Source organism: Mustelus asterias, chromosome 4, assembly GCF_964213995.1.
Source record: "Mustelus asterias chromosome 4, sMusAst1.hap1.1, whole genome shotgun sequence".
In the NCBI taxonomy this organism is placed as follows: Eukaryota; Metazoa; Chordata; class Chondrichthyes; order Carcharhiniformes; family Triakidae; genus Mustelus; species Mustelus asterias.
This window is the reverse complement of record NC_135804.1, coordinates 82,373,096-82,399,700: the sequence shown is the minus strand read 5'-3', so window position 1 is coordinate 82,399,700 and position 26,605 is coordinate 82,373,096. Positions and strand designations below refer to the sequence as shown.

The following is a 26,605-nucleotide window of genomic DNA, read 5'->3' as shown; positions in this document are numbered from 1 at the left end:
GTTACATGTAGACCATCCATGAATCTGCGAATCTGTGGGAATTCAGCCACTGAAGCTAATGTGAGAGCCCTCTGTGTCTGACTGACCTCAAAGTGGACCTTGGCAAACCTGGAATTGCTCGCTTGAGAGATGTATTTGTGGGCAGTTGATTGTGAAATCCTGCAGATTTCACCATCATATTCCAGGAAGGAACTGGAGTAAAGACATTCAGGGCTGTGGTCACTTTGACAACCACTGACAATACATGTCCACCTTGCCATCTTGGAAGGAAGTTTCACTCCAGGGGATTGCAGATGTCAGTAATGTCTTGCCGCAAAAGCCTGACTCTCTTGAAGCAATGTTGCACTGTCATATCGAGAAAGCTGAGAATCCGATAAAGAAAGTTGTGCAATGTTGGTCTGAGAATCGGATGATCTCCTTGGGACTGCTTCGAGTCAGTGGACTGGTCAATATTTAAGAACTCAGCGACCAGCCTCAATAAGTACGTCACTACAGTGACAGACTTCATTAATAAGTGTGTGGAAGACTGTGCGCCAAAGAAGCAAATCCATGTGTTTCCCAACCGGAAAACATTGACGAACAGGGATATCCACTGCTTGCTGAAATCCAGGTCTGAGGCATTCAAGTCAGGCGACCCTGACCTATACATGAAATTCAGATACAATCTACAGAGAACCATCAAAGATGCCAACAGACAGAACCGGACCAAATGAGAGTCCCAGGCTAGCCACACTGACTTTCACCAACTGTGGCAAGGTCTGCAAGACATAACAGGCTACAAGATGAAGGTATGTAGAATCGCTGGCATCAATGCACCCCTCCGAAATGAACTCAAGGCATTCTATGCCCATTTTGAGCAAGAGGTCAGCGAGAGCATGCCTTCTGCCCCTGAAACCTCAGCCGAACTGGTATCCGAAATCACCATCGCAGACGTCAGATCAGCCTTCTTGAAAGTCAACCTACGGAAAGTGACTAGCTCGGATGGGGTACCCAGACAAGCACTCAGACCCTGCGCAGACCAGCTGGCGAGTGTATTCGTAGACATCTTTAACTTCTCCTTTCACTGATCCTATCTGCTTCAAGAAGATGACCATTGTCCCTATACCAAAGAAAAGCCAGACAGTGTGCCTTAATGACTATTGCCCAGTGGCTCTGACATCCATCATTATGAAGTACTTTGAAAGGTTAGCCATTGTACGGATCAATTCCAGCTTCCCGGACTATCTGGATCCACTACAGTTTGTCTATTGCCGCAATGGGTCCACAGGAGACTCCATCTCCCTGGCCCGACACTTAACTCTGGAATAACTGGATAACAAAGATACTTATGTCAAAATCCTATTTATTGACTACAGCTCAGCCTTCAACACCAGCATTCCTACAAACTCCGTGGCCTAGGGATCAGTTCCTCCCTCTGCGACTGGATCCTAGGTTTCCTAACCCACAGACCACAATCAGTAAGGATGGGCAACACCACCTCCTCCACAATTATCCTCAACACCGATGCCCCACCAGGCTGTGTCCTCAGCTCTTACTGTACTCGTTATACACTTATGACTGTGTTGACAAATTCCCCTCCAACTCACTTTTCATGTTTGCTGATGACACCACTGTAGTGGGTTGGATCTCAAACAATGATGAGACAGAGTACAGAAAAGAGACAGAGAATCTGGTGAACTGGTGTGACGACAATAATCTCTCCCTCAATGTCAGTAAAATGAAAGAGATAATTATTGACTTCAGGAAGTATAGCAGAGGACATGCCCCTGTCTACATCAATGGGAATGAAGTGGAAATGGTCGAGAGCTTTAAGTTTCTAGACGTTCAGATTACCAACAACCTGTCCTGGCCCCCCACACCGACGCTATAGTTCAGAAAGCCCACCAACGCCTCTACTTTCTCGGGGGGGGGGGGGGGGGCTAAGGAAATTCAGCATGTCTGCTACAACTCTCACCAACATTTACAGATGCACCATAAAAAGCATCCTTTCTGGATGTATCGCAGCTTGGTATGGCTAATGCTATGACCAAAACCACAAGAACTACAATGGTTTGTGAATGAAGCCCAGTCCATCACACAAACCAGTCTCCCATCCATTGACTTTGTCTATACTTCCCACTGCCTCGGAAAAGCGGCCAGCATAATCAAGGACCCCACGCACCCCAGACATTCTCTCTTCCATCTTCTTCCGTCGGGGAAAAGATACAAAAGTCTGAGATCATGTACCTACCAGCTCAAGAACAGCTTCTTCCCTGCTGCTGTCAGAGTTTTGAATGAGCCTACCTTATATTAAGTTGATCTTTCTCTACACCCTAGCTATGAATGTAAAACTCCATACTGCACCTCCCCTTTCCTTCTCTATAAACGGTATGCTTTGTATGTATAGCGTACAAGAAACAATATTTTTCACTGTATACTAATACATGCGACAATAAATTAAATCAAATCAAATCAAACCTCCATTTGTATATCTGGTATCAGGGGCTATTTCCTCGCTGGAAGTGGATCCCTGTGTCCATTCCCTCTGCCCTATGGAGAATCATGTGGCTGCATAGAAGACAACTGCTGTTACTCCAGGTGCTGTTAGTGTTGGTGTTGCTGGTCATCGTTTCCTCATCAGAAGTCCAGCATGGAGCTTCACAAGATGCTCCCATTCTGCAGTGAATGCTGACAGCAGGGACATGCAGATCAAAATGGATAAAGTCCAGGTTATGTGAAAAAGCTTCTAAAAGTTTTGAAATCGCCCATTAAGCATTGAAATCAGGTTCTCAGGAGGAGTCCTGTGAGTTTAGGACTTTCACATAGGCAGGGACACAACTGAGCAGTTACATTCTTTGAAGACTGCAGCTTGTCAGTTTCATTGATCAATAAATATGGGCGAGATTCTCTGGCTCCGCTGCGAAGTGTGTCTCAATGGCAGGAAGCAGCCTGCCAGTGGCCCCGCCACTCTCAATGGAATTTCCCATTAAATTCACCCCACTCTGCTGGGAAACCCAGGTCGGAGGTGCACCGTTGGTGGGACGGGAAGATCCCACCAGCAGGAAGGGAAGGAAATCCTGGAAGATGAAACCCCAAAGTGTGAAACCCCAAAGGTGACAGATATTTTCATTGGAAAGGAGGCTGGTGTTTGTGAGAGAGGAGTAGTTGGGGACTGCAGTTTTGCAAATTGGGAGAGAGGTGATGAGCTGGGAATGTGTATTTGTGCGATGAGAGAGAAAAATTCTGAAACAGTGTTCTGGGATGGAGAACCATTAGCATGACGCTTGATGTGGGAGAGGCTGAAGCAACACTTGGGAGGAAGAGATCAGAGAAAAAAGTTGCAAGCAGTATTTTAATGGGGATGGGTGGTGGAGGGCAATCATGGAGAATATTTAATGGGTGAGAAACTGAGAGCAGTGCTTGGCAGGTGAATGGAAGAGAGAGAATAAAAGCCGAGAACACAATTTTTAGGGAAGATACACTAAGAACAGCACTTTCAGGATGATGAAGAGAGTACCAGCATCAACTTTGGTAGGGGGAGCTGTCAGGAGAGAGAGAGGAGATAGTAAAGCATGAACTGGAGCTGGATGATTATAGAATCAGGGAGGATGGATTAGAGGAGCAGAGGAGTGCCAATTTCAATTGAGAGACAGAGGGGAGAATTTTCCTGTCTTGCCCATCATGGGAATCATAGCGGGCGGGGGACAGACCATGCAAAGTTCCCTTGACCTCAGGTGCAATGTTCTAGTTTTGGGGCGAGCACGGCAAGAACATCCCACCCAGAATGTTTCTGTGAACTCAGGAGAGGAGCCAAAGAGGATCAAAGACTGAAAGGGGCAGAAGTAATTTGTGGGAATTGTTTATAGCCTCTGAACAATTGTAGCCATTGTAGTGGAGGATAGAATATCAATCAGGAAATTAGCGATGCATGTAAAGTATAAATGTAATTCCATGATTATGGAGGACTTTAATCTTCGTGGTCAAACCAAATTTGCAACAGTAATGTGAAGGATGAGTTCAGGGAAGATAATTTTCTATTTCAATACATGGAGGAACCAACTGGGGAGCAGAATGTTTGAAGGGAGGTGGTATGCAATGGGAAATGATTAATTAATAACCTTGTATTTTTAATTCTTTCATACAGTGTGGCCACTGCTGGCTAGGCCAGTAGGCCCATCGCTAATTGCCCTTGAGAAAGTCTAGCTAAGGATTCACGAGGGAAGGGTGACCAAAATATGATAGAATTATATATTACAGTTGCAAATAATTTAGTTAAGTCCAAAATTAGGGTCTTAAATCAAAACAAAACAAGCTACGTAGCAACAAGGAATGAACTGTCTTAGATTAGTAGACTACACAAAAATATATGATGCAATGACAGTTATGATGCCATCAATATAAACAATGTCAAACATTTAAAGAATTAATACATAATTTACAACAAATATACATTTTTCTAAGGCACAAATACCCCACAGAAAAATATGATCCAACCATGGCTAACAAGAGGAGTTAAAGATAACATTAGATAAAAGGAAGAGGTTTATAATGTTGCGAAAAAGGAATAGTAAGCCTGAGGATTGGAAGAATTTGGGAATTCATCAATTGTATCTGTACAGCATCACAGAAGAAGATATTAAAAAATCCTGAAATAAAGAGGAAGCAAGGTCTAGCAGAATGAGGAACTTTTCAGTATGAGTAAAGAAACTGCTTTGGACTAATTGAAACTCAGCAACAACAAATCCCTTGGACCTGACAAGCTGCATCCTAGGGTTTAAAAAAACAGAGAGCTGCAGAGAAAGCAGATGCATTTGTTTTGATCTTCCAGAATACCTTCCATTCTAGAACAGTTTCCAAGGACTCCAAAGTAGCAAACAGTTCTTCCTTTCTTATAATGGGATTGAGAGAAAAACCAGGAACTATATGCCAGTTGCCCTAACATCAGACAAACCATTAGCTGAACATTAGACAAAATATGAGAATCTATTTTTAAGGCTGTGGTAACAGGACACTTAGACCATCATAGGCCAAGATTTTATAGCCCTGGCGTGGGGTGTCGCCCCCTGATGGATGCAGTGAGCCATTTAAATCTCCATTTAGTTTGGCGAGACTGTAATATCCCACCAGGTGAGAAAATCCTGGCCTTAGTATGATTACGGTAAGAAGTCTCACAACACCAGGTTAAAGTCCAACAGGTTTATTTGGTAGCAAATACCATAAGCTTTCGGAGCGCTGCTCCTTCATCAGATGGAGTGGAAATCTGCTCTCAAACAGACAAAATCAAGTTGCAGAATACTGATTAGAATGCGAATCCTACAGCCAGCCAGGTCTTAAAGGTACAGACAATGTGGGTGGAGGGAACATTAAACACCGAAAGCTTATGGTATTTGCTACCAAATAAGCCTGTTGGACTTTAACCTGGTGTTGTGAGACTTCTTACCGTGTTCACCCCAGTCCAACGCCGGCATCTCCACATCATGACTTAATATGATTAAGCAGAGTCAACACAAGTTTATCAAACAGAAATTGCATTTGACAAATTTGTTCAAGTTTTTTGAGGACATAACAGTAAGATAGATCACGGGGAACCATTAGACGTAGTGAATTTGGACATTAAAGGTTATTAGACACAAAATTGAATTCATAGCATTGGGGTCATATATTAGTATTGATCAAAGATTAGTTAATGGGCAGAAAACAAAACAAACAGCAGGAATAAATGGGATATTTTTGGGTTAGTCGATGAAAACTATTAGGGTACTCCATGGATCAATTTGGGCGGTACGGTGGCACAGTGGTTAGCATTGTTCTAATGAGCATTCATGAAATGCAATATGCATTTATATGAATATGAGTTGAATGCAATATATTCAGAAGAATGCAAATAGTGTTTGAGCTACCTGCCGGCGGGAAGAGCAACAGGCCATTAACCTGCCAGGGCGGCACAGTAGTACAGTGGTTAGCACTGCTGCCCCACAGTGCCAGGAACACGGGTTTGATTTCCGGCTTGGGTCGCTGTCTGTGCGGCATCTGCACGTTCTCCCCTTGTCTGCGTGGGTTTCCTCCAGGTGATCCGGTTTCCTCCCACAGTCCGAAAGACATGCTAAATTCTCCCTCTGTGTACCCGAACAGGTGCTGGAGTGTGCCGATTAGGGGATTTTCACAATAACTTCATTGCAGTGTAAATGTAAGCTTGTGACACTAATAAATAAACTTTATACTTTAAATATATGGTTGTCAACTGTTTCCAATCCACATTAATGACTAAGATGAGGAGGACGAGGTATACCATATCCAAGATTGCTAATGATCCAAAGTTAGGTAGGAAAATAAAGAATGAAAGGATGCAAAGAGACTACAGAGGGATGTAGATAGTGTTACAAACAGGAAGAGGGGTTAATTTAAACAGCACTAATTTCTCCTCTCTGTAAACAGAAAATGTTTGAGTTGTTTCCCCCTTTCTAAGTGGTGGCGTATTTCCCAACCCCTTTGTTTTGGTATAATCCAATTTTCCATGAATAACCTCACAGCAAGCTAGAGATAGAATCGAAGGGTGGAATTTTTTCATTTTTTGACGAAATGTCGACTCAGGCAGAAGAGTGGGGTGTAGCTCAGTGGGCTGGACAGCAGGTTCATGATGCAGAGCGCGCCAACAGCGTGGGTTTAATTCCTGTACCAGCTGAGGTTATTCATGAAAGCCGCACCTTCTCAACCTTGCCTTTTGCCTGAGGTGTGGTGATCCTCAGGTTAAATTGCCATCAGTCAGCGCTCCCCCTCAAAGGGGAGAACAGCCTATCATCATCTGTGACTATGGCAACGTTACCTTTACTATATTGCAATGTTTAGACATACATGTATATCCAGAGCTCCACTTCACTCACTACTCCACGACAGTCAGTGTGCCAAAGCAACAATGGTGGAATTTTGACCCTGCGTTAGCTCCCAACAATAACAAAATCCTGCAAGAGTTGGGAAACGTGATACTCACTGACGAGATCCCATTTCAGAATTTTCTCTGCCCCTCATCCGTGATGTAATGAGGTTCCCAGTCAGGGAGGTTGGGAACTTCATTTAAGTGCATTATCATCTCATTAGCAGTAAACTAATCAATTTGAATATTTATTGGGTTCTCGTCTGCTGTGGGTGGGAACCCGATTGGGGCTGGCAGGGCGGGCTGGGAGTACCACAACGGGTTTGACGTCCGACACCAAACCCATTATTTGCTCGATACCCTATTCGCTGGGCCATCACGATCCTCGACGGCGGCTAGTGGGCTGGAGAATCACACCCTTGATCATTTTTGGGAAAATACCGCCCATTGTGTCTGGGTCATCTGATTTTTTACATCATATTAATTAACTGGACAATTGGAATTATGACAAGTTTTTAATTGATATTCAAAACTTATTTTTAGTTTAGGCAGATAATGTTGTCTTTAGATGAGGGCCTTTATTTTCATATTTAATTTCTCACTTATTGTTGTTTTCAGTAAAAGAATGGCGGTCACTAGGTGTTAGTGAATGATCTATAAGAATCAAATCGTTGACTCTAAACCATAGTTGATAGGGGAAACCATCAAAGCGCCTGAAGAGAATTTGACAGCAAGTAGTGGACAGAGAATCAAAATGGTGCCCCTACTGTTTAATGGAGATACCATTGACCAAAGGGGACTTCATTCATTCAGCTCATGGTTGAACTAACCTTGAATGGGTTAGTTGAATACTAACCCATTCAAGGTTTCTCGTGGCTAATGTAGTTTTATCTGTTGAAGAAGTTCAAGCTCCCAGTTTTGAATAATTATTCCTTCTGTTTACCAGGTCTGGAAAGATGCTGCAATACAAATTTTCTATTCTTTCTCAGTGGGTTCTGGCACCTTAACAACACTGTCATCCTACAACAAATTCTACAACAACTGCTACAGAGATACAATTGTTGTCTGTGTTGTTAACTGTACTACAAGTGTGTTTGCTGGATTTGTCATCTTCTCCATCCTGGGACACATGGCTCATGTACAAGACAAACCTGTTTCAGAGGTTGCGCAGTCAGGTAAATGCAGAGTTAAATTTACTGTGTTCTCTGAAAATATTTCCAGACATGTGATAACACTGACTAAGTTCCCCAATCTCAACCTTTCCATTCTGTTAGCACAATCTGGATCCCATAGTTTGAGCTACAGAATGAACTGGGCTGTCTTTACAAAATAGGGGAGGTGGATCCTGAAGTGATTGAAAGTGACATGAGCAACAGGTGATAGATAAAAGGACAATTTTAGATACATTTCTTAAGTTAAGAAAAAACTGCAGACCTGACAGGATATAATCAAGTGTCCTGAGGAAGAAAATTGTAGAGGCCCTATGTTCCCCTGTATGGGTTACAAAAAACGGTTGAAAGTCCTACAACAGTAGCCACAGTATAATTCAGGCCCAAGTGGTTTTAAACAACAAGCTTAAATATACATTGATAAATAACAGTGTGGTTCTTTCCACATCAAGATAACATCAATATAAGTAATTTATACAATCTGGTTCCAAGGCTCAGAGTAATCATTTCTGACTCTTTCAGTTACCAATATAGTGAATGGCTGTCCAACTGCCCTGAGAGCATTCTGACTTTTGGAAGACATGGGTTCTGCTTTTGTACTATTCAGTACCTTGGCCTGCAAGTAATCATATTAGTATCCCATCAAACTGACAATAGGCTGAGTTTCTTAAGCAGCAGCCTAAAGGTTATTGTCTCTTATCGGTACCTTGCAAGTTTTCATAAAAGCTATCCCATAAAATAATGTGAGGCTGTGAAGCTTCCTGCCCCAGGACATAACTGCAGGAAATCCTCAGAGTAGTATCCCAGGCCTAATCACCTTCAGTTGCTTCATCAATGACCTTCCCGGCATCATAAAGTCAGAAGGACGGATGTTCACTAATGATCATTTACATTTGTGATTCCTCAATCTGTGTCCATTTGCAACAAGTCCTGGACACCATTCAGGCTTGGGCTTATAAGTTGCAAGTAACATTCATGACACGCAAGTCCCTCCTAAGAGAGAATCTAACCATCTCACTCAATGGGGACTTGTGTGTCATTTCTAACACTCCCATGGTCAACATCCTGTGGGTTACTTTTGATTAGAAACTGAATTGGACCAGACATATAAATGCTGTGGCTGCAGAATAATTCACAGAGGTTGGGAATTCTGAAGTGATATAACTCATCTCTTGACTATCCAAAGCTTGTCCAGCATCTACAAGCACAAATCCCTGGGTGGGATTGTGGTCGGTGCAGACTCGATGGGCCGAATGGCCTCCTTCTGCACTGTAGGGTTTCTATGATTCTATGATTCAAATCAGGTATGTGATTAAATAATCTCCACCTGCCTGGATGAACATAGCTCCAAGGAAATTTGTCAGTGGTGGTGTTTCCATATACCTGCTGCCCTTGTCCTTCAAGGTGGTAGAGATTTGGAAGGTGCTGTCAAGGGAGGCTTTGTAAGTTACTGTATGATGCGCGATAAATCACACGGGAGGCAGGATGTACCCGGGAAATAAAGGCTTTTATTGCCAACAATAACGGAGCTACTATATACAATATACAATCCCAGACTAAAGGGTCACCAGGCAGAGCAGTGACCTTTATACCTCTCCCAGGAGGCGGAGCCAACTGGGGTGTACCATAGGACTATATTAACAGGTAGAACAGCCCAACCCTAACCCCAACAGTAACATATCTACAGACTCATAGTACTGGCCAGACCATGGCTCAGCACTCCTGGTGGTAACCAACAATGGTTCACCACATTCACCCCTCCTTTGAAAACAAAGGCTGGCGGGGTACAAAACACAGAACAATTGTTCATCTGTCTATAAGTTCAAACGGTCTGGGGGTCCGCACCGTCGTTGTGACCTCCTCAACACCGGCGATGACACCGGTTCAGGCAATCGCGGTGATGTTCTCTCCAAGGCCGTGTCCAGCGACTCCTCCAGTGCCTCACAGGCCGGTAGACCACGAGGTGGTGACAATCCGCTGGACTCGGGCACGCCTTGAAGTGGCGACAATCTCCTGGACTCAGGCAAGCTGTACACGGGAGTAAGAGGGTTAAGTGGTGGTCCCGATACTGCCCGCGCCGTGTCAGGAGGGGAGATAATGGTTGGGGGGTCCCTAACTGGGGGTGTGGGAATGACAGGGGTTTCCAAGCCCCCTGCTGGCGCCAGATCTCGAATTGAGACCGTGTCCTCTCGCCCGTCAGGATATGCCACATATGCATACTGAGGGTTGGCGTGGAGGAGATGGACCTGTTCAACCAAAGGGTTGGACTTGCGGGTCCTAACATGCCGCCTCAGGAGGACAGGTCCTGAGTACGTCAACCAAGACGGTAATGAGGTCCCAGAGGAAGACTTCCTAGGGAATGAAAACATTCTCTCATGAGGAGTAGCGTTGGTTGCCGTACACAGGAGTGAGCATATGGAGTGGAGCGCATCAGGGAGCACCTCTTGCCAACGGGAGACTGGAAGTCCTTTAGACCTCAACGCCAGTAAGACAGCCTTCCAGACGGTAGCATTCTCTAGTTCAACCTGTCCGTTACCCCTTGGGTTGTAGCTCGTGGTTCTACTAGAGGCAATCCCGTATGAGAGCAGGTATTGCCTCAAGTCGTCGCTCATGAACGACGAGCCCCTATCGCTGTGGATATAACAGGGGTAACCGAACAGGGTGAAAAGATCACGTAATGCCTTGATAACCGTGGCAGCGGTCATATCAGAACAGGGAATGACAAAAGGGAATCGTGAGTACTCATCAATCACATTGAGGAAGTACACGTTCCGATCTGTCGAGGGAAGGGGGCCCTTAAAGTCCACACTCAGTCTTTCGAAAGGACGAGTGGCCTTAATGAGGTGTGCCCTGTCAGGTCGGTAGAAGTGCGGTTTGCATTCCGCGCATACCCGGCAGCTTCTGGTTGTGGACCTGACATCCTCCACCGAGTAGGGTAGATTCCGGGCCTTTATGAAGTGGAAGAGCCGAGTGACCCCCGGATGGCAGAGGTCATTGTGGAGAGCCTGTAATCGATTCTCCTGCACACTAGCGCATGTTCCACGCGACAGGGCATCCGAGGGCTCGTTGAGCTTCCCTGGACGGTACATGATATCATAATTGTAGGTGGAGTGTTCGATTCTCCACCTCAAAATTTTATCATTCTTGATCTTACCCCGTAACGTGTTGTTGAACATGAATGCCACGGACCACTGGTCCGTGAGCAGAGTGAACCGTTTTCCCGCCAAGTAATGGCACCAATGCCGAACGGCCTCCACAATGGCCTGGGCTTCCTTTTCCACCGCCGAATGTCAAATTTCAGGGCCTTGGAGGGTGCGAGAGAAAAAGGCGACGGGCCTGCCCGCCTGGTTAAGTGTGGCGGCCAGGGCGAAATCAGATGCATCACTCTCCACCTGGAAGGGGATGGACTCATCGATAGCGTGCATCGTGGCTTTCGTGATGTCGGCTTTTATTCCTGCAAAGGCTAAGCGAGCCTCTGTTGTTAGGGAAAAGGAGGTAGACTTGATGAGCGGACGGGCTTTGTCCACGTAATTGGGAACCCACTGTGCATAGTATGAGAAGAAGCCTAAACATCTTCTCAGTGCTTTGATGCGAGTGGGCAGGGGGAGTTCGAGGAGGGGATGCATACGGTCTGGATCAGGGCCAAGGACCCCGTTTTCCACCACGTATCCGAGGTTAGCTAGGCGGCGCGTGCGAAATACACACTTCTCCCTGTTGTAGGTCAGATTCAGGCGAGATGCAGTGCGTAAGAATCTAAGAAGGTTGGCATCGTGGTCCTGCTGGTCATGGCCGCAGATGGTGACGTTATCCAGGTACAGGAAGGTAGCCCGCAGCCCGTTCTGGTCCACCATTCGGTCCATAGCACGCTGGAAGACCGAGACCCCATTCGTGACACCAAAAGGAACCCTTAAAAAATGGTACAGGCGACCATCCGCCTCAAAGGCCGTGTATTGTTGGTCCTCTGGGTGAATGGGGAGCTGGTGGTAAGCAGATTTTAAGTCGATGGTGGAAAACACCCGGTACTGCGCAATCTGGTTGACCATGTCAGATATGCGTGGGAGGGGATACGCATCCAGCTGCATGTATCTGTTAATGGTCTGACTATAGTCTATGACCATCCGGGGTTTGTTCCCATTCTTAGCCACCACGACTTGCGCTCTCCAAGGACTAGCGCTAGGTTGGATGATCCCTTCCTTGAGGAGCCGTTGAACTTCAGATCGAATGAAGATCCGATCCTCAGCGCTGTAACGCCTGCTCTTTGTTGCGATGGGCTTGCAGCCTGGCACGAGATTCTGGAATAGGGAGGGTGTGGTAATCCTGAGCATTGAGAGACGATATGTGGAGCGCGTTGGGCAATTTAGAGGATGCGGATCTCCCACTGAAAGCGGAGGGAGTGGCCCATCGTACTGCAGGGTTACACTCTTCAGGTGGACCATAAAATCTAGTCCTAGGAGTATCGGCGCGCAAAGGTGCGGTAACACAAGGAGCCTGAAGTTCTCGTAAACCGTGCCCTGCACCGTCAGATTGACCACGCAGCTCCCTAGCACGGTGACCGGGACCTTGACGCCATCGAAATTGTCTGCTTGACAGTCCGAATCTGGAGACCACACCGCTTCACGGTGTCAGGGTGAATGAAGCTCTCCGTGCTCCCGCTGTCAAACAAACAATAAATCTGGCATCTGTTTACCTGTATGTCCATCATGGACTTGTCGAGTCTGTGAGGCTTGGCCTGGTCCAGGATGATTGACGCCACCGTTGGTTCGTGGTTGCAACTGCAGGCAGCTGAGATGGTTGATGATGGCCCCTGCTGGTCATTCGCGGTCGGTGCCGACCAAAATGGCTGCCCCCATAGGTCGCACGTGGACGATGGCGCCAAAACCTGCGGCCCCTGCAGGTCGCACGTGTCTTGCGACTCCGTCGTTCGGAATGGCGACGTCCTGGAATCGCACGTGGTGGAAGACCTTGAAGACACAGAAGACAAGGAGGCCGGCTCCGGGGAGTCACACACCGCACTGCTGTTTTTGGAGGGAGGTTTGGTCCGGCATAGTTTGGAACAATGTCCCTTCTTGCCGCAGGCGGAGCACAACACCGCTTTAGCTGGACATCGCTGCCGAGGGTGTTTCACCCCCCCCACAGAAGTAACACAGCGGGCCACCTGGAGCTGCTGCCGTCGTCAGGTCCGAGGCTGGAAACGCAATCGCGCAGTTTTTCGGTCCCGCTGAATAAAGTGGAGTCTGCGGCTGCCCCTGCCACAATGTCCCCACGCGGTCATCGGGGTACATCTCCAGACTTTTGGAGGCCGTTTCTGGAGCGTCAGCTAACTCTATGGTTTTAGTGAGATCGAGGTTACCTTGCTCCAGCAGCCGAAGGCGGATGTACGACGAGCCGATTCCCGCCACGAACGCATCTCGAACTAAGTCGCTCATGTACTGGGCTGCCGACACCGACTTGCAGTTGCAGGCTCTGGCTAGCTGCTGAAGTTCACACACGTACTGTTCCGTCGTTTCGCCGGACTGCCCCCGTCGAGTGGCTAGAAGGTGTCGAGCATGGATCTCATTCGGCGGTTTGTTGTATCGCTTTTTGAGAAGCTCGAGGGCCCCTTTGTAGTCTGGGGCCTCACGGATCGCTAAGTATACAGCGTCGCGTACCCTCATGTGGAGGACCCGGAGTCTGTCGGCGTCGTCGGTGACCGCTGTGGAGGCGTCGAGGTAATCTTGGAAACACTTCAACCAGTGGTCGAAAGTGTTCGATGCTCCCGCCGCACGTGGGTCCAACGTAAGCCGTTCGGGTTTCAGCATTTGCTCCATGTTTTCTTTTGTCTTTTTTTTCAAAAAAGAATTTACTTGTTGGCAATAAAATTGATGCGTGATAAATCACACGGGTGGCAGGATGTACCCGGGAAATAAAGGCTTTTATTGCCAACTATATACAATATACAATCCCAGACTAAAGGGTCACCAGGCAGAGCAGTGACCTTTATACCTCTCCCAGGAGGCGGAGCCAACTGGGGTGTACCATAGGACTATATTAACAGGTAGAACAGCCCAACCCTAACCCCAACAGTAACATATCTACAGACTCATAGTACTGGCCAGACCATGGCTCAGCACTCCTGGTGGTAACCAACAATGGTTCACCACACTGTAGTGCATTCCGCAGTTGCTACATATTGCTGCTGCTATGATTTAATGGTTGGGGGAGTGAATGGGCAAGAGATTCTGGCCTCCCTGTGCATGTTTCTCATGGTGGGAGGCTATGTTCAGAGGTAAGCAATGGAGGCATTGATGGCTCGAGTAGCATTTATTGCCCATTCCTAATTGCCCTTGAGAAGGTGGTGGTGCGCTACCTTTTTGAACTGCTGCAATGCAAGTAGTGTAGGTACACCCATGGTGAAGTTGGGGAGGGAATTCCAAGGTTTTGACCCAGTGACAGTGAAAGAAGGCTTCCAAGCCAGGATATTGAGTAACTTGGAGGAGAATTTTCAGATGATGGTGCTCCCATGTGTCTGCCGCACTTGTCCCTCTAGATGGTAGTGGTCATAGGTCTAGAAGGCGCTGTCTAAGGGGTGCTGGTGAGTTAAAACAGGAAGTTTTATATACATTGATTTCTTATATAACGCAACGGTTATATTACAGGGCAAGCAAGTAATACAGCCTGGTCCCTAGGCCCTGAGTGATTTAACTCCAGCCCCTTAAGCTATTTGGAAAGCAGATGGATCTTCAACTGTCCAGCAATGTCTCCAATGATTGGAGAAGCCAGGTTGTACCCTTATGTTCTTCAGCTACCTTAGACTGCACCTAAGTATAACATTATCCCACCAGTCCTGAGGTATTTACATCAAATTCTAATATTTTTTGCCTCCAACACTATCCTACAAAAGTAGGCTGGGATTTTCCCCTCCCATTGTGGTGGGACCCACCATTGTAGGATTTGGCTGCCCATTGACTGTCAGTGGGACTGGATGATCCTGCTGGTGGTTTAGGCTGGAAATCCCCATCCTTTGTTTATTTTACTATAATGGGTCTGCCAATCATTATCTTTCACTGTGGTATGATTTGTTATCCTCCTGACTGAGCTCATTTTGTTCACACGACAACAAAAATCTTCCCTTTTTCTCCGCATTCAATTTTATCTTTTAAAGAACTTTGAAAGATGCTGAATATAATTAACTACCAGTATTGTTCAGCTTCATTTTATTTTCTAATTTAACCATTTTTGCTGAATATGACCCACATGCCAAGTGCCAGGATATTGGACAAAGCTCTCTATAGGAAATGGATTTGAGATCCCCATTTGATCCTTTCTGGACTCTTTCAAATTTGTCTGAAACTGTTGCCATGTCGGCAACAGAAAATCAAAATGCTGCAGATGTGAAGGCCTGAACTAAAAACAGAAAGTGCTGGAAATGCGCAGCAGGTCAGTTTGCACCTGTGAGACACAAACTGAGTAAACAGGCTGAATTTTATTGGCCCCAGTGGAGACAGGTTAATGGGCTGGTAAGGCAGGTGGAAGGGATCACAACATGAGCAAGAAGATATTGCGATGGAAGCCCGCGTCTTCGTGCTGGAGCCGGAATTGAGAAGGGTGGCTGAACTTTTACAAGGCTGGCAGGTAATGAAGCTTAATGAAAGAACAATTAACTTGTATTTTACAAGGGCTTTTGCATGTACGGAACCACAGGGTTTCAGAGCCTTGCTAACTATAAGGAGATGGGTGATCAGTCCTTCTCCAAAAGGCAGTCATCCTGCTCCCTAGTGAGCCTTGGCAGGAAGGGTGGCACAGTACAAGCACTGGCGTAATCAGTGGAAGAATGGATGAAGGTGCCAGATGTGCACTGACAAACACCTGAGTGGCAGCAGTTGTATGAGGAAGTAAAGAGGCTTTAAGGTGATTTAGACAAGTTGGGCAAATACATGGCAGATGCAGTATAGCATGGATTGTTCGGAATGGGTTATGTCCTAATTTGATGTCAATTATTCAATAGAAGTCACTGATATATAAAGGGGCTGGAGGTGGCACTGGGTGTTGAAGGAAAATTGTATGTGGAATTGAATCAAAGAACTAAAGGTAGTTTATGAAGAAACTGAACTCATGTCTCCTTTACTGAACTACAATGGAGAGGCTCAAACAGTGATAGCAGACGATGGTTGCTGGTTCCAAGTAAAGGGCTGCAAGTTACAACTTTTTCAAAAAAAAGGAGAAGACTTCACTCAAATTCTAATCAACAAAGGAGTGAGCAGGAGACAACAAAATGGCTGAACTGAGAGTAAAAGTGCCAGGATATGACTATCCACCATTATTCTCAGACACTAAACCTTATGACCAATGGAAAAGTGAAGTCGCCATGTGGACTAAGGTAACCGGTTTGGGGAAAAGAAAACAAGGAATGGCCTTGGCTCTTTCTTTACCAGAGAGAAGTCAAATTAGATGCAAAGTATTTCCGAATTGGAGTTGGAACGTTTGGTTTTGATACTTCATTAACCTTTATGGATAAGATCCATCAAAAGGATGACTTATTGAGTGAACATAAAGCCTGGTCAGATTTCAATAGGTTTTGGAAATCAGAGGATATTTCTATTGAGGAATATGTGATGGAAATTAGCAGACAATATACAAGGCTGTAAAAACACCACCTGGAAATTCCACAGTCCGTGTTGGCATTTAACTTACTGGACCGTGCTAAAATTACAAATATGGATAGGCACCTGGTTTTGACAGGAGTTAAATTTGCAGACAAACATACCTTATACAATCAAATGTCAGAGGCTTTAAGAAGAAGTTTCAGGGAGACATCCTATCCCCGTGGCTTTTATGACATAAATATGTCAGTCAGTGATAAAACAGATGGCAGCAGATACACTGTTAACAGAATGGCGAAACCGTACAGGCACAAGCCGGCTACGAGAGTAGAGCAGAAAATTCGGGACCCAGAAATTATGAGGACAGAGGCAGCATATGGAGAATGGTAACAGGAAAGCGAACCCCAGAAACGCCCGAGGTATGATAAATCGGTGTTTTCAGTGTGACTCTAAATGTCATTATGTTTTCAACTGCCCAAAACGATCTTAGAGTGTTTGAAGCGACACATAACAGAAGAATCGGAAGAGGAAAAAGATAGTGACCAAAAAGAAGCACACAGGAAACTGCTTATTATTGGTCGTGATGGTGTCCGCTCCAATCGGAGCCTCCAACTGCGCTTGCGCAGCAAGAGAAAGTGTATCAGCTCCCCTGCCAGATCCCTTCTGGGCCGAATATTGCCTCCCCCAGGCTCCCATGAACATTGGACCCCCCCAACATTACTGACCCCCTTATCCCCCCACCCCACCACCACCCAGACCAATCACGGCCCCCCCCTCCCCCACCGATCGCAGGCAGAGTGGTAGTGCCCCCTCCTCCCCTGCTAATCGCAGGCAGTGTGGCATCGATAACCCCCCCCCCCTACCAATCTTAGGCAGAGTGACAGCAGCCACCCCTCCTCCCAACCCAGACTCACTAGCACATGGCCCCCATCTCCCCCTGGCTCTGATGGCTGTCTGACCACTCCCTATCTCTCCCCTGCCCCCAACCATCATAGAGGCACAGATTCCCCACCCCCCCCCCATCAGCACATCTGCAAGTGCTCACTGTGGATATGGTGGAGGCAAGGCAGGACACCCTCTTTCCCCCAGCAGGACGTCTTCCCAGTGGAAATGATGGAAAGGTGGCCTGGGAGGCAATGGCCACCTCCTGTGAGTCACATGGCACTGGCCAACAGAACCGGCAAAAAAGGTCAATGCCCTCATCCGGGCAGCAAGGGGAAGTGTTTAACCCCATCTAGCATGTTCCCCCTAATCACTCCCAGAGACCCCCACCCACAGCACCCTGCATGCTTCCAGCCCCTGACCCCCAAGCACTTCCTTTCTCCCCACCCTCAAGAGTATCACAGTGCTTGCCCTTTGAGCGCCACCCCCTGATACTCTGCAGGAGTCACGCCATCATTTTTTTCATGGCCCCTTCTGTCCCCACAGGAGAAGAATGCCCATAACTGTTGGGACACGGCGAAGACGGGGGGGGGGGGGGGGGGGGGGGGTGGTGAGCTTGACCTCCAAGTCCTCACCCACTTTGAGGAGCGGACGCAGGAGCTTTCAGGAGAGGAGGACATCCGGTCCATCAGTGACTGCATGGTCAGGTTGGAGACGAGAAGTGAGCACCTGTCAATCCTGTACTAAATTTGCGTCAATTACTAGTTGGGAATAGGTTTAAGGTGTGAGGGGCAAGGTTTGAAGGAGATGTACGAGGCAAGCTTTTTTACACAGAGGGTGGCGGGTGGCGGGTGCCTGGAACTCACTGCGGGGGGAGGTAGTGGAAGCAGATATGATAGTGACTTTTAAGGGCGTCTTGACAAATACATGGGACTAGAGGGATATGGTCCCTGGAAGGGTAGGGGGTTTTAGTTCAGATGGGCAGCATTGTCTGTGCAGGCTTGGAGGGCCAAAGGGCCTGTTCCTGCGCTGTGCTTTTCTTTGTTCTTTGTTCTATGTTCAGTGGAGAAACATCGAGTATGTTTCTTGCATCCCAGATTCCTCTTCCTGCCTTGCGCTTAACCTTGTGTCCTGTGTTGCAGGAAGGGAACCCCAACGTGCCCCTGCCATCTGGCATCGTGGCCCCCACTGCTGCCCACGCCCATCCAGCCCCTGACAGCTTGGAAGACTACTCCGAGAAAGCAGATGAAGGGACTTGTGAGGCCGGCACCTGTTTGGCATCAGCTTCCACCTCACAACCCACCATCCCAGAGATTCTCACATCGGTGAGCCAAGTTAGTGGTGAGGCATCTGGGTCACTCTCTGATGAGCATGACACATCTGCTGATGTATATTCGGTGGAGGAGGGAAAGGCCAAGGCCTCTGGCAAGGAAGGGCCTGCCGGAGGCGAGGACTCAGCTGGCCCCAGGCTACATGCTGGGCCTCTGAGATCACTTCTCGCTCAGCTGCTGGAGATGCAGCAACAGATCCGGGGAATGCAGGAGGGGCTGACGGCCACACTGGACCAACTGCGAGGCTGTTGGGAGGAGTCCCAAAGCTTTCAGGCGGACCAGCTATTGCCTCTCTTGCGTGGTTCCCAGGCCAACACTGCAAGGGTGGCATCCACAGTGGAAAGCCTGGGACAGGGAATCCTCACCATGAGTGGCAGGCTCCAAGAGATGGCCAAGCCACAGTGGAGTCCCAGAGGGCCGTGGCTGAGTCCCAGCTGAGGGACTCGATAGGCTTCTTGAGATTCTGCTTGCCCATGGCTGAGAGGCTCAAGAGCTTGCACGAGACCTAGTGGGGGAGCACAGAGAAACAGCGGGCTCTGACAGCAACCCCTGAGGACGTGGCCCAGTCTCCGAGGTCACGTGCTGCTACCACTGACAGGTGGCCCCCGACTCAGGTGGCCTTTGCAGAGGACTTGACCACCATGGCTAGAATGCAGGTGGTCCTCAGGACTGGCAGGGCCAGGTGACGCCAGAGCTTCTGGAGCTCACTGCAGAAGCACTGCCGTCCCATGGAGTGACCCAGGGACCCACAGGAACCCCGAGGGAGGAGGAAGGGCCTGAACCCATTCCAGGGCGTTCCAGGCTGGAGACTGCGACTGTGGCTACACTTTCTGACTCCCCCCTTCCTGACACCTGAAGCGGGTACCCCATTTCCCCCACGAGCCTTCCCCACACCCTGGGCTCCTCCTTAGAGTCCTCCCTGATATCAGAGTTCCTCAAGATGGAGCTGTCATGCACGCTGCCGGGGTTCTGGTGCAGATGTGCATCTTATGGTCACACATCAATTGCACATTTAGGGAATGGAAGCCCTTTCTATTCATGAATCAATGTGGATTCTGGATCGGGGCCTTGAGGGCGACGTGGGTGCAGTCTATAGCCTCCTGCACATTTGGCATCCCGGCCCTTGTCCGTGAATCCTGCAGCCCGGGCTTCCTACTGGCCCTGGTCGGATTTGAGATACTGGCTACCTGAGCATATAAGACATCCATGACCTCCTTCACACAGTTGTGGACGGCTGACTGCGAAATGCCACATAGATCTCCACTGAGGGTCTGGAAGGTCCCGGTGGCATAAAGGTTTAAAGCGGCCGTCAATATCACAGCCACCGAGAGGGGGTGCCCCCCCCCCCCCCCCCCCCCCCCCCGTGCCCCAAGGTGCCAGGTCCTGCAACAAATGGCACAGGTGTTGCACTGTCTCCTTTTGGAGCCGGAACCGTCGGTGGCATGTGATGTCCGACAGTTGTTTGACAGACATTCGCAAGTGGAACTGCTGGGGTCTCCGCTCCCTCCTTCTTCTGCACCCCCCCTCCCTCAGGACGAATGGCAGCCACGTCCTGTCTCTGGCGGCCATCTCTCTCTACTCCTGCGAGTAGTAAGGCCTGGGCCTTCTCTGCCTGCAATTCATTCTCCTGCTCCTCCTCCTCAGCTCCAGCAGCAACCAAAAGAACAATCAGTCGCAAAAGCCATTGTATCAATCTGAATTGGCGGGGGGGGGGGTGAAATTGGAGAAGGGGAGAGACAGATGGAGAGGTTAAGGAACTCTACTAGCCCAAACTGACTATCTCCGCAACCCCCCCCCCCCCCCCCCCCCCACAGCCCTCCAGCAACACAGCCCCCCATCCCCCCCTCAACCCCCCAGCAACCCAGTCTCCCATCCCCCCCACAACTCCCCAGCAACACAGCCCCCCATCCCCCCCACAGCCCCCCAGCTACACAGCCATCCCATAACCTCCCCACAACACCCCCAACAACACAGCCCTCCCATACCCACTCTCAGCTCCCCAGCAAAACAGCCCCCATACTCCCAACAGCCCCCCCGCAATACAGCCCCCCATACCCCCCACAGCCCCCCAACACACAGCCGCCCCATATCCACTCACAACTCCCCAGCAAAACAGCCCCCTCTGCAATATAGCCCCCCATACCCCCCACAGCCCCTCAACAACACAACCCCCCATACCCACCCACAGCCCCCCCTGCAACACAGCTCCCCATGCCCCCCCACAGCCCCCCCAACAACACAGCCCCCCCCGTACCCACCCACAGCTCCCCAGCAACACAGCTCCCCATCCCTCCCCCACTGCCCCTCAGCAACACAGCCTCCCACATCCTCCTCCCAGTGACGTCGACCCAGAACCCATGCAGTAGTGACCACAGACACTGCTGCTTTAAAAGTCCTGAGGCTGCAGCACTGCCACTTCAAAGGGTTTCCAGCACATTCCCCACCTGCAAAAGTACTGCGTGTGCTAGGACCCAGCAGCATCCTTCGGACCCGAGGTCAGTGCTGAAAATCGGACAATGGTCACCATGATCACCAACAGCCACACACCCCCCCACACATATTCGCAGAACCCTCCTGACCCGAAATGCAACATGGCCGCCACAAAACAACCTCCTGTGAGCATCATGGAGCCGTCCGACGGTAGGCACTTACTCCTCAGTGATGGAGTGCCAGAAGCTGACTTTTAAAGAGGTGTTTTCCAGACTGATCCGGCTGGGGCAAACAGGATGGTAAAGGCAGGCGGGCTGGTAAAATGGGGCGTGCAGCTCTCTAATTGCATTCAGATGAATGCTACAATATTTAAATTGACGACTCGCCCGTTTTGGGCGGGCTCCCGATTGCGCCAATTGTTTTCCCTTCGTAAAGTGGGAACTGGCGCGGAAATGGGTGCAGATCGCACTAATCGCTTCATACCCCACTTTACAACTTTTTCACCCCCGAAAACGGGTGCAATGCAGTGGTAAAATTCTGCCCAGAGTCTATAAACCATGGCTCACTTGCTTTCAATTGTCAAAACAGCATAGACTCCAGCACTCCCCGGAGGCAGTCACAGAGCTGTATGCCATGTTGGAGTAGAATGGTGGCCACCCAGTGCCAGTAGTATTGAAGGTCACTGTGGTGCTGAATTACTACACTTTCTGGGGAGATACATGAGCGAACTCCCAGTCTGCAGCTCATCGCTGCATCGAGATGGTCAACAATATGATATTCAAGAGGGCCAACCAGTACTTGTACTTTCAATTTGATCCAGACTACTGAGTTCAGCACCATAGCTAGGTTCCTCCAGGTGCAGGGTTTTGTTGACTGGACAAGCCAAGTGACCATCAAACATCCATGGAGCTCCTGAAGATGCAGTTCCAATGCCTCAAAAGATCTGGTGGAGTCTTGCAGTATGCCCCGCAAGGTTCTTCCATACCGTTATGTGCTGTGGCTTACACAGCTTGATGCTACAGAGATGCTACAATTCAATGCTACAGATATTGTTGAGCAGGATGCATCCTCCAAAGATGAGGATGGTGATGACTATGTGCAGGATGCTGCATAGTCCCAAGGACCTCAGGCAAGACATCATGCTTTACACACTTGATGTGTTAATGCAGGTGTAATGCAAATGATCCTCAGTAACAGACTCGTGCAATCCAATGAAGTTTCAGCACACTGCTGCCTCCTTCATTAACCTTACCACATGCCTGGTTAGAGTGCTGAGGGAATGGGGAAAGTCTCAATCTGATGCATTGTGCTCTGATCCATCAAATGCTTTGATGGTGTCAGAATGTAATTAATGTCCAGATGACCACCAAGATTTGCAAAGAGAACTCAGGCCTTTCCACATCAGAAAGTTAATATCATTCCAGTCATTTTCAAGGCTTTGTGAATCAAATAGAAACCTGTGCAGCTTAGTACTTGTTGCGGGACTGTTTGGTGTCAGCTTCTTACAGACTTTGTTCCCGTCAAATGAACAGATGAAGAATTTCAGAGTTTTAAAAATCGGCCATTTATTATGAGCTGTAGCAAGGGCTCCAGTACACCAGATGGTGGTGCAGTCCAAAGCACTGAATACAGAGTCACAAAACATATATACTTACAGATTTGATTACAAGTAATTGTCATATACCAATCAGAGATGTACATTTAGAACATAGAACATCACAGCGCAGTACAGGCCCTTCGGCCCTCGAAGTTGCATAGATGTTATTTATATCCATTCATAACTATTGGTTAGGATGATATCATGAATACTACTAATCAATAACAGCATGTGCACATCTACTTGATTATAATATCCAATCAATGTGAAGGTTTGAATACGCCAGCTGGTCTGATTTATCACTGGCTACAAGTTGTCCTTAATAGAACAACTTGTGTCTGACTTGTAGTTATAAATTATCCTCTATATTTCCAAGACCCCTAATGTTTGTTGAATGTTCTCAGGCTAGGAAGGCTCGATAGATAAACAAACCCTGTGTTCAAACTGTAAACTGTGTTGCTTCCCTATGTTGGGTGAGATTCTCCGGCTTCCCAGCTGTGTGTTCCCTAACAGCGGGAGGTGGCACGTTGTTTGCTAGTGGTGGGATTCTCTGATCCTGCTGCTGTTGATGGGAATTGCCATTGACATCACCCCACACCTGCGGGAAACCTGCGGGCAGGGGTGTGCTGCCGGAAGGACTGGAAAATCTCACCGATGTGAATGGCCAGAGAATTCCGGCCGTTATTTTTAGACCATTTGGTTATCTGAACAGCCCCACATTATTTTACAATGTGTGAAGGTTGACACCTGTGATGTTTCTGCCTGAGAACTAACAGCTTGCAGTTTGTACCCTTGGGCACTTGCTTGCATCTAACAGTGTGTATGGTTTTTCGACATTTTTTAACCCTTTCAGAGAATATGATTATTTTTATGGCTACTATCCCCCTTCAGTGCTCTTCTTAAATCTCTTAGCAGAATGTTACACTAGTATAACTTCTCTGAGGATCCGTCTCAGGCACACTGTTGGTATAGAGTAGAGGGATATTTATTTTCTTTCAGCTCCATTAATTGTACCAGATCAATTGTATCCACCATTTAGGTTTTGGTTTGGCCTTCATTGCCTATCCAGAGGTTGCTGCACAGTTGCCGTGGGCACCTTTATGGTCCAGTTTGTTTTTCATCATGCTGGTCACTTTAGGAATCGACACTCTGTTTGCATCTTTAGGTAAGAATGGCATTATTTAACCAATATCATTGTAAAAAGAAGTTATATAAAGTATTCAGACCACATTGAATTCAATCTATCAGTTTTGCTGACTCAATTAATCTATTAATGTCTCTTTGCAACTTTCCTCTCACTTGTATCTACTCACTGTGCTGTGTAGCATAGTTTCATCAGCAACCTTGCAGATTTGGCTTTCTGTTCTTTCATTGAAGTCATTGATAAATATAGTGAAAAGTTGTGATTCCAGTATGGAATCTTGTCAGAAACTATTAGTCACATCCTACTAATTGGACTACATACCCATTATTCCTACGCTTGGTTTCCTATTCCTAACCAATTCCCTGTGTATGTTAAAGCATTGCCTCCAATACCATGTGTTTCCATTTCTCTTAAGAGTGGAACATGATCAAATGCCTTCTGGCTGCCTATATAAATTATATTCATGGATACTCCATTATCTGTCATGTCAATGATGTCAAAAGATTCAAATTGGGTCATTAGACATAACCCACCCATAACCTACAAATCCTAGCTGGCTCTTCCTGGTCACCACATTTTTATCCAAATCGCAAACACTCTCAATGCAAACAGATTCTATCAGTTTCCTCTGTTCCTGGTGAATTTTTTTAAAACCACAATCAAACCTTGTGGTGATATCCAGCTTTGAATGTTGTAAAGGGTTGACAGCCTGACAGTCTCTCCAATGATTGAAAGTGTGGGCTAGGGAAAAATGGAATCTGTCCTCATCTGCTCCTCTGGTCTGGTGAACTTTGATTTCTCCTATGGTGGATTGCTCTGGGACTATGCAAGTTATCACTTAATTACTAATCACATGTCACAATCTTTATTTTACCAGAGAAAATTATAACAGTGCTGGTGGACAGGTTTCCTACGTTTCTACGACCAAAGCGTCTTCATCTGACAGTTGGCATTTGCATGTTGTTTTATTTGTTTGGTCTTGTAAGTGTAACACAGGTATGCTGCCCTTTAATAATTTGTTATGATTTCCATACTGATTATAACTCTGAAATCAGAAATTTCAAGTGATGCAATCATAAAGATCTTGAATTTTGGTCCTGTTATTTTTCCATTTGTTTAACATTGTGCAGTGGTGGTGTCAGACAAACTGACCCTAACCCATCTCCTGGTATCAAATACCGAGCCTGAGGTCATGGCCAAGTTAGGCTTGTACTTGAGTAAAAGCACATAATTTTCATGTCACAGCAATCCCTTATTTTGAACATTAGATTATGATGTTTTTCTCAAACACCACACTTCCACATGCTTCATTTTAATTACAGGCTGGAATTTATTGGATAAATTTAATTGACCGTTTTTGTATTGGTTGGGTCCCCATTGTAACAACTTTACTGGAACTTATTGGTCTGAGCTGGATTTATGGTAAGTAGGAAAAGAAATGAAACACAAAAAAAAACACAGTTAAAAATAATAATGATTGATTGGATGATGTGATGTAGATGGCCCTTCATATCTGAAGGCGATGGGATTGCTAGCACTCTCTTTAGTTGTCAAACATTTTTCTTTGAGTAGTTCCCAATGGCCAATATGGGACAGATTCCTGCCTGTGGTGGGTTTGGTGACAGGCGGGAGTGGAATATCTAGCCGAAGCCAAAAAGTTGGAAACCCACTGGTGTAAAATCATGTTGCAGCTCTGACCAATGTTGGGGTTCATGGCAGGTTAATGGTGGGTCGGTCTTCGCTCTAGCTGGTGGTGTGAATGCAATTTGCATTCATTTGCATCTTATGAATGCTCAGTAAAACAGCTACCCACCGGTGTCTCTTCAGACTTTCCAATCTTGTGCCATGCCAGTGAGTAATCAAATTGGTCCAAAACACGATTGCTAAAGAGTGGTGTGCGCAAGGTGGTCCTCAGTTCACAAAAGTCTTTGAGATGAGTGCAACAACTTTCCGCTATAGTGCTGCGATGCTCCTGAGGTGCTGGACCCCACTCTGCCTGGGCAGACCGGATCCTGCCCTCCATCTCCATGCTGGAGGGGTGCCACAGTGGTACAGTGGTTAGCACTGCTGCTGCACAGCGTCAGGGACCTGGGTTCAATTCCCAGCTCGAGTCACTGTCTGTGTGGAGTTAGCACATTCTCCCCGTGTCTGCGTGGGTTTCCTCTGGGTGCTCCGGTTTCCTCTCAGTCCAAAGATGTGCGGGTTAGGTGGATTGGCCATGCTAAATTGACCCTGGTGTCAGGGGGATTAGCAGGGTAAATATGTGCGTTACAGGAATAGGGCCTGTGTGGGATTATGGTCGGTGCAGACTCGATGGGCTGAATGGCTTCCTTCTGCACTGTAGGGATTCTATGCTGAGCTGGTCTTCTTTGACAGCACTTGTGTCACCAAGTTGGATCACTAAAGTGCCTGGGTTTGGGAAGTATAGGGTTTTCCTCCTCCCAGTGCCACATACCAGTCTCGATCTGGACTCATGCAGCCACCGCAACAAAAGTCCAAAGTTTGACTGGGGGAAGAGTGTGAGATGAAGATGGGGAGTGGTTCAGTGGCCTGATGAAGCAAGGGGCATGGAGCACGGGGGAGGGGGGGTGGGCAAGGGTTTACAATGACAGGCAGAGGAACA

General features: G+C 47.5%; 1 protein-coding gene across 2 annotated transcripts in view; it reads left to right on the top strand.

Moving 5' to 3' along the window:
- Positions 1–26,605, top strand: part of LOC144492341 (sodium- and chloride-dependent neutral and basic amino acid transporter B(0+)-like) — a 110,353-nt gene that overhangs the window by 64,292 nt on the left and 19,456 nt on the right. For both annotated transcript variants that reach the window (XM_078210335.1, XM_078210336.1), the window contains exons 8-11: positions 7,797–8,025; positions 23,878–24,003; positions 24,860–24,978; positions 25,305–25,404. In XM_078210335.1, the coding sequence (XP_078066461.1) occupies positions 7,797–8,025; positions 23,878–24,003; positions 24,860–24,978; positions 25,305–25,404 (574 nt within the window). The remainder of the gene's footprint in view (positions 1–7,796; positions 8,026–23,877; positions 24,004–24,859; positions 24,979–25,304; positions 25,405–26,605) is intronic.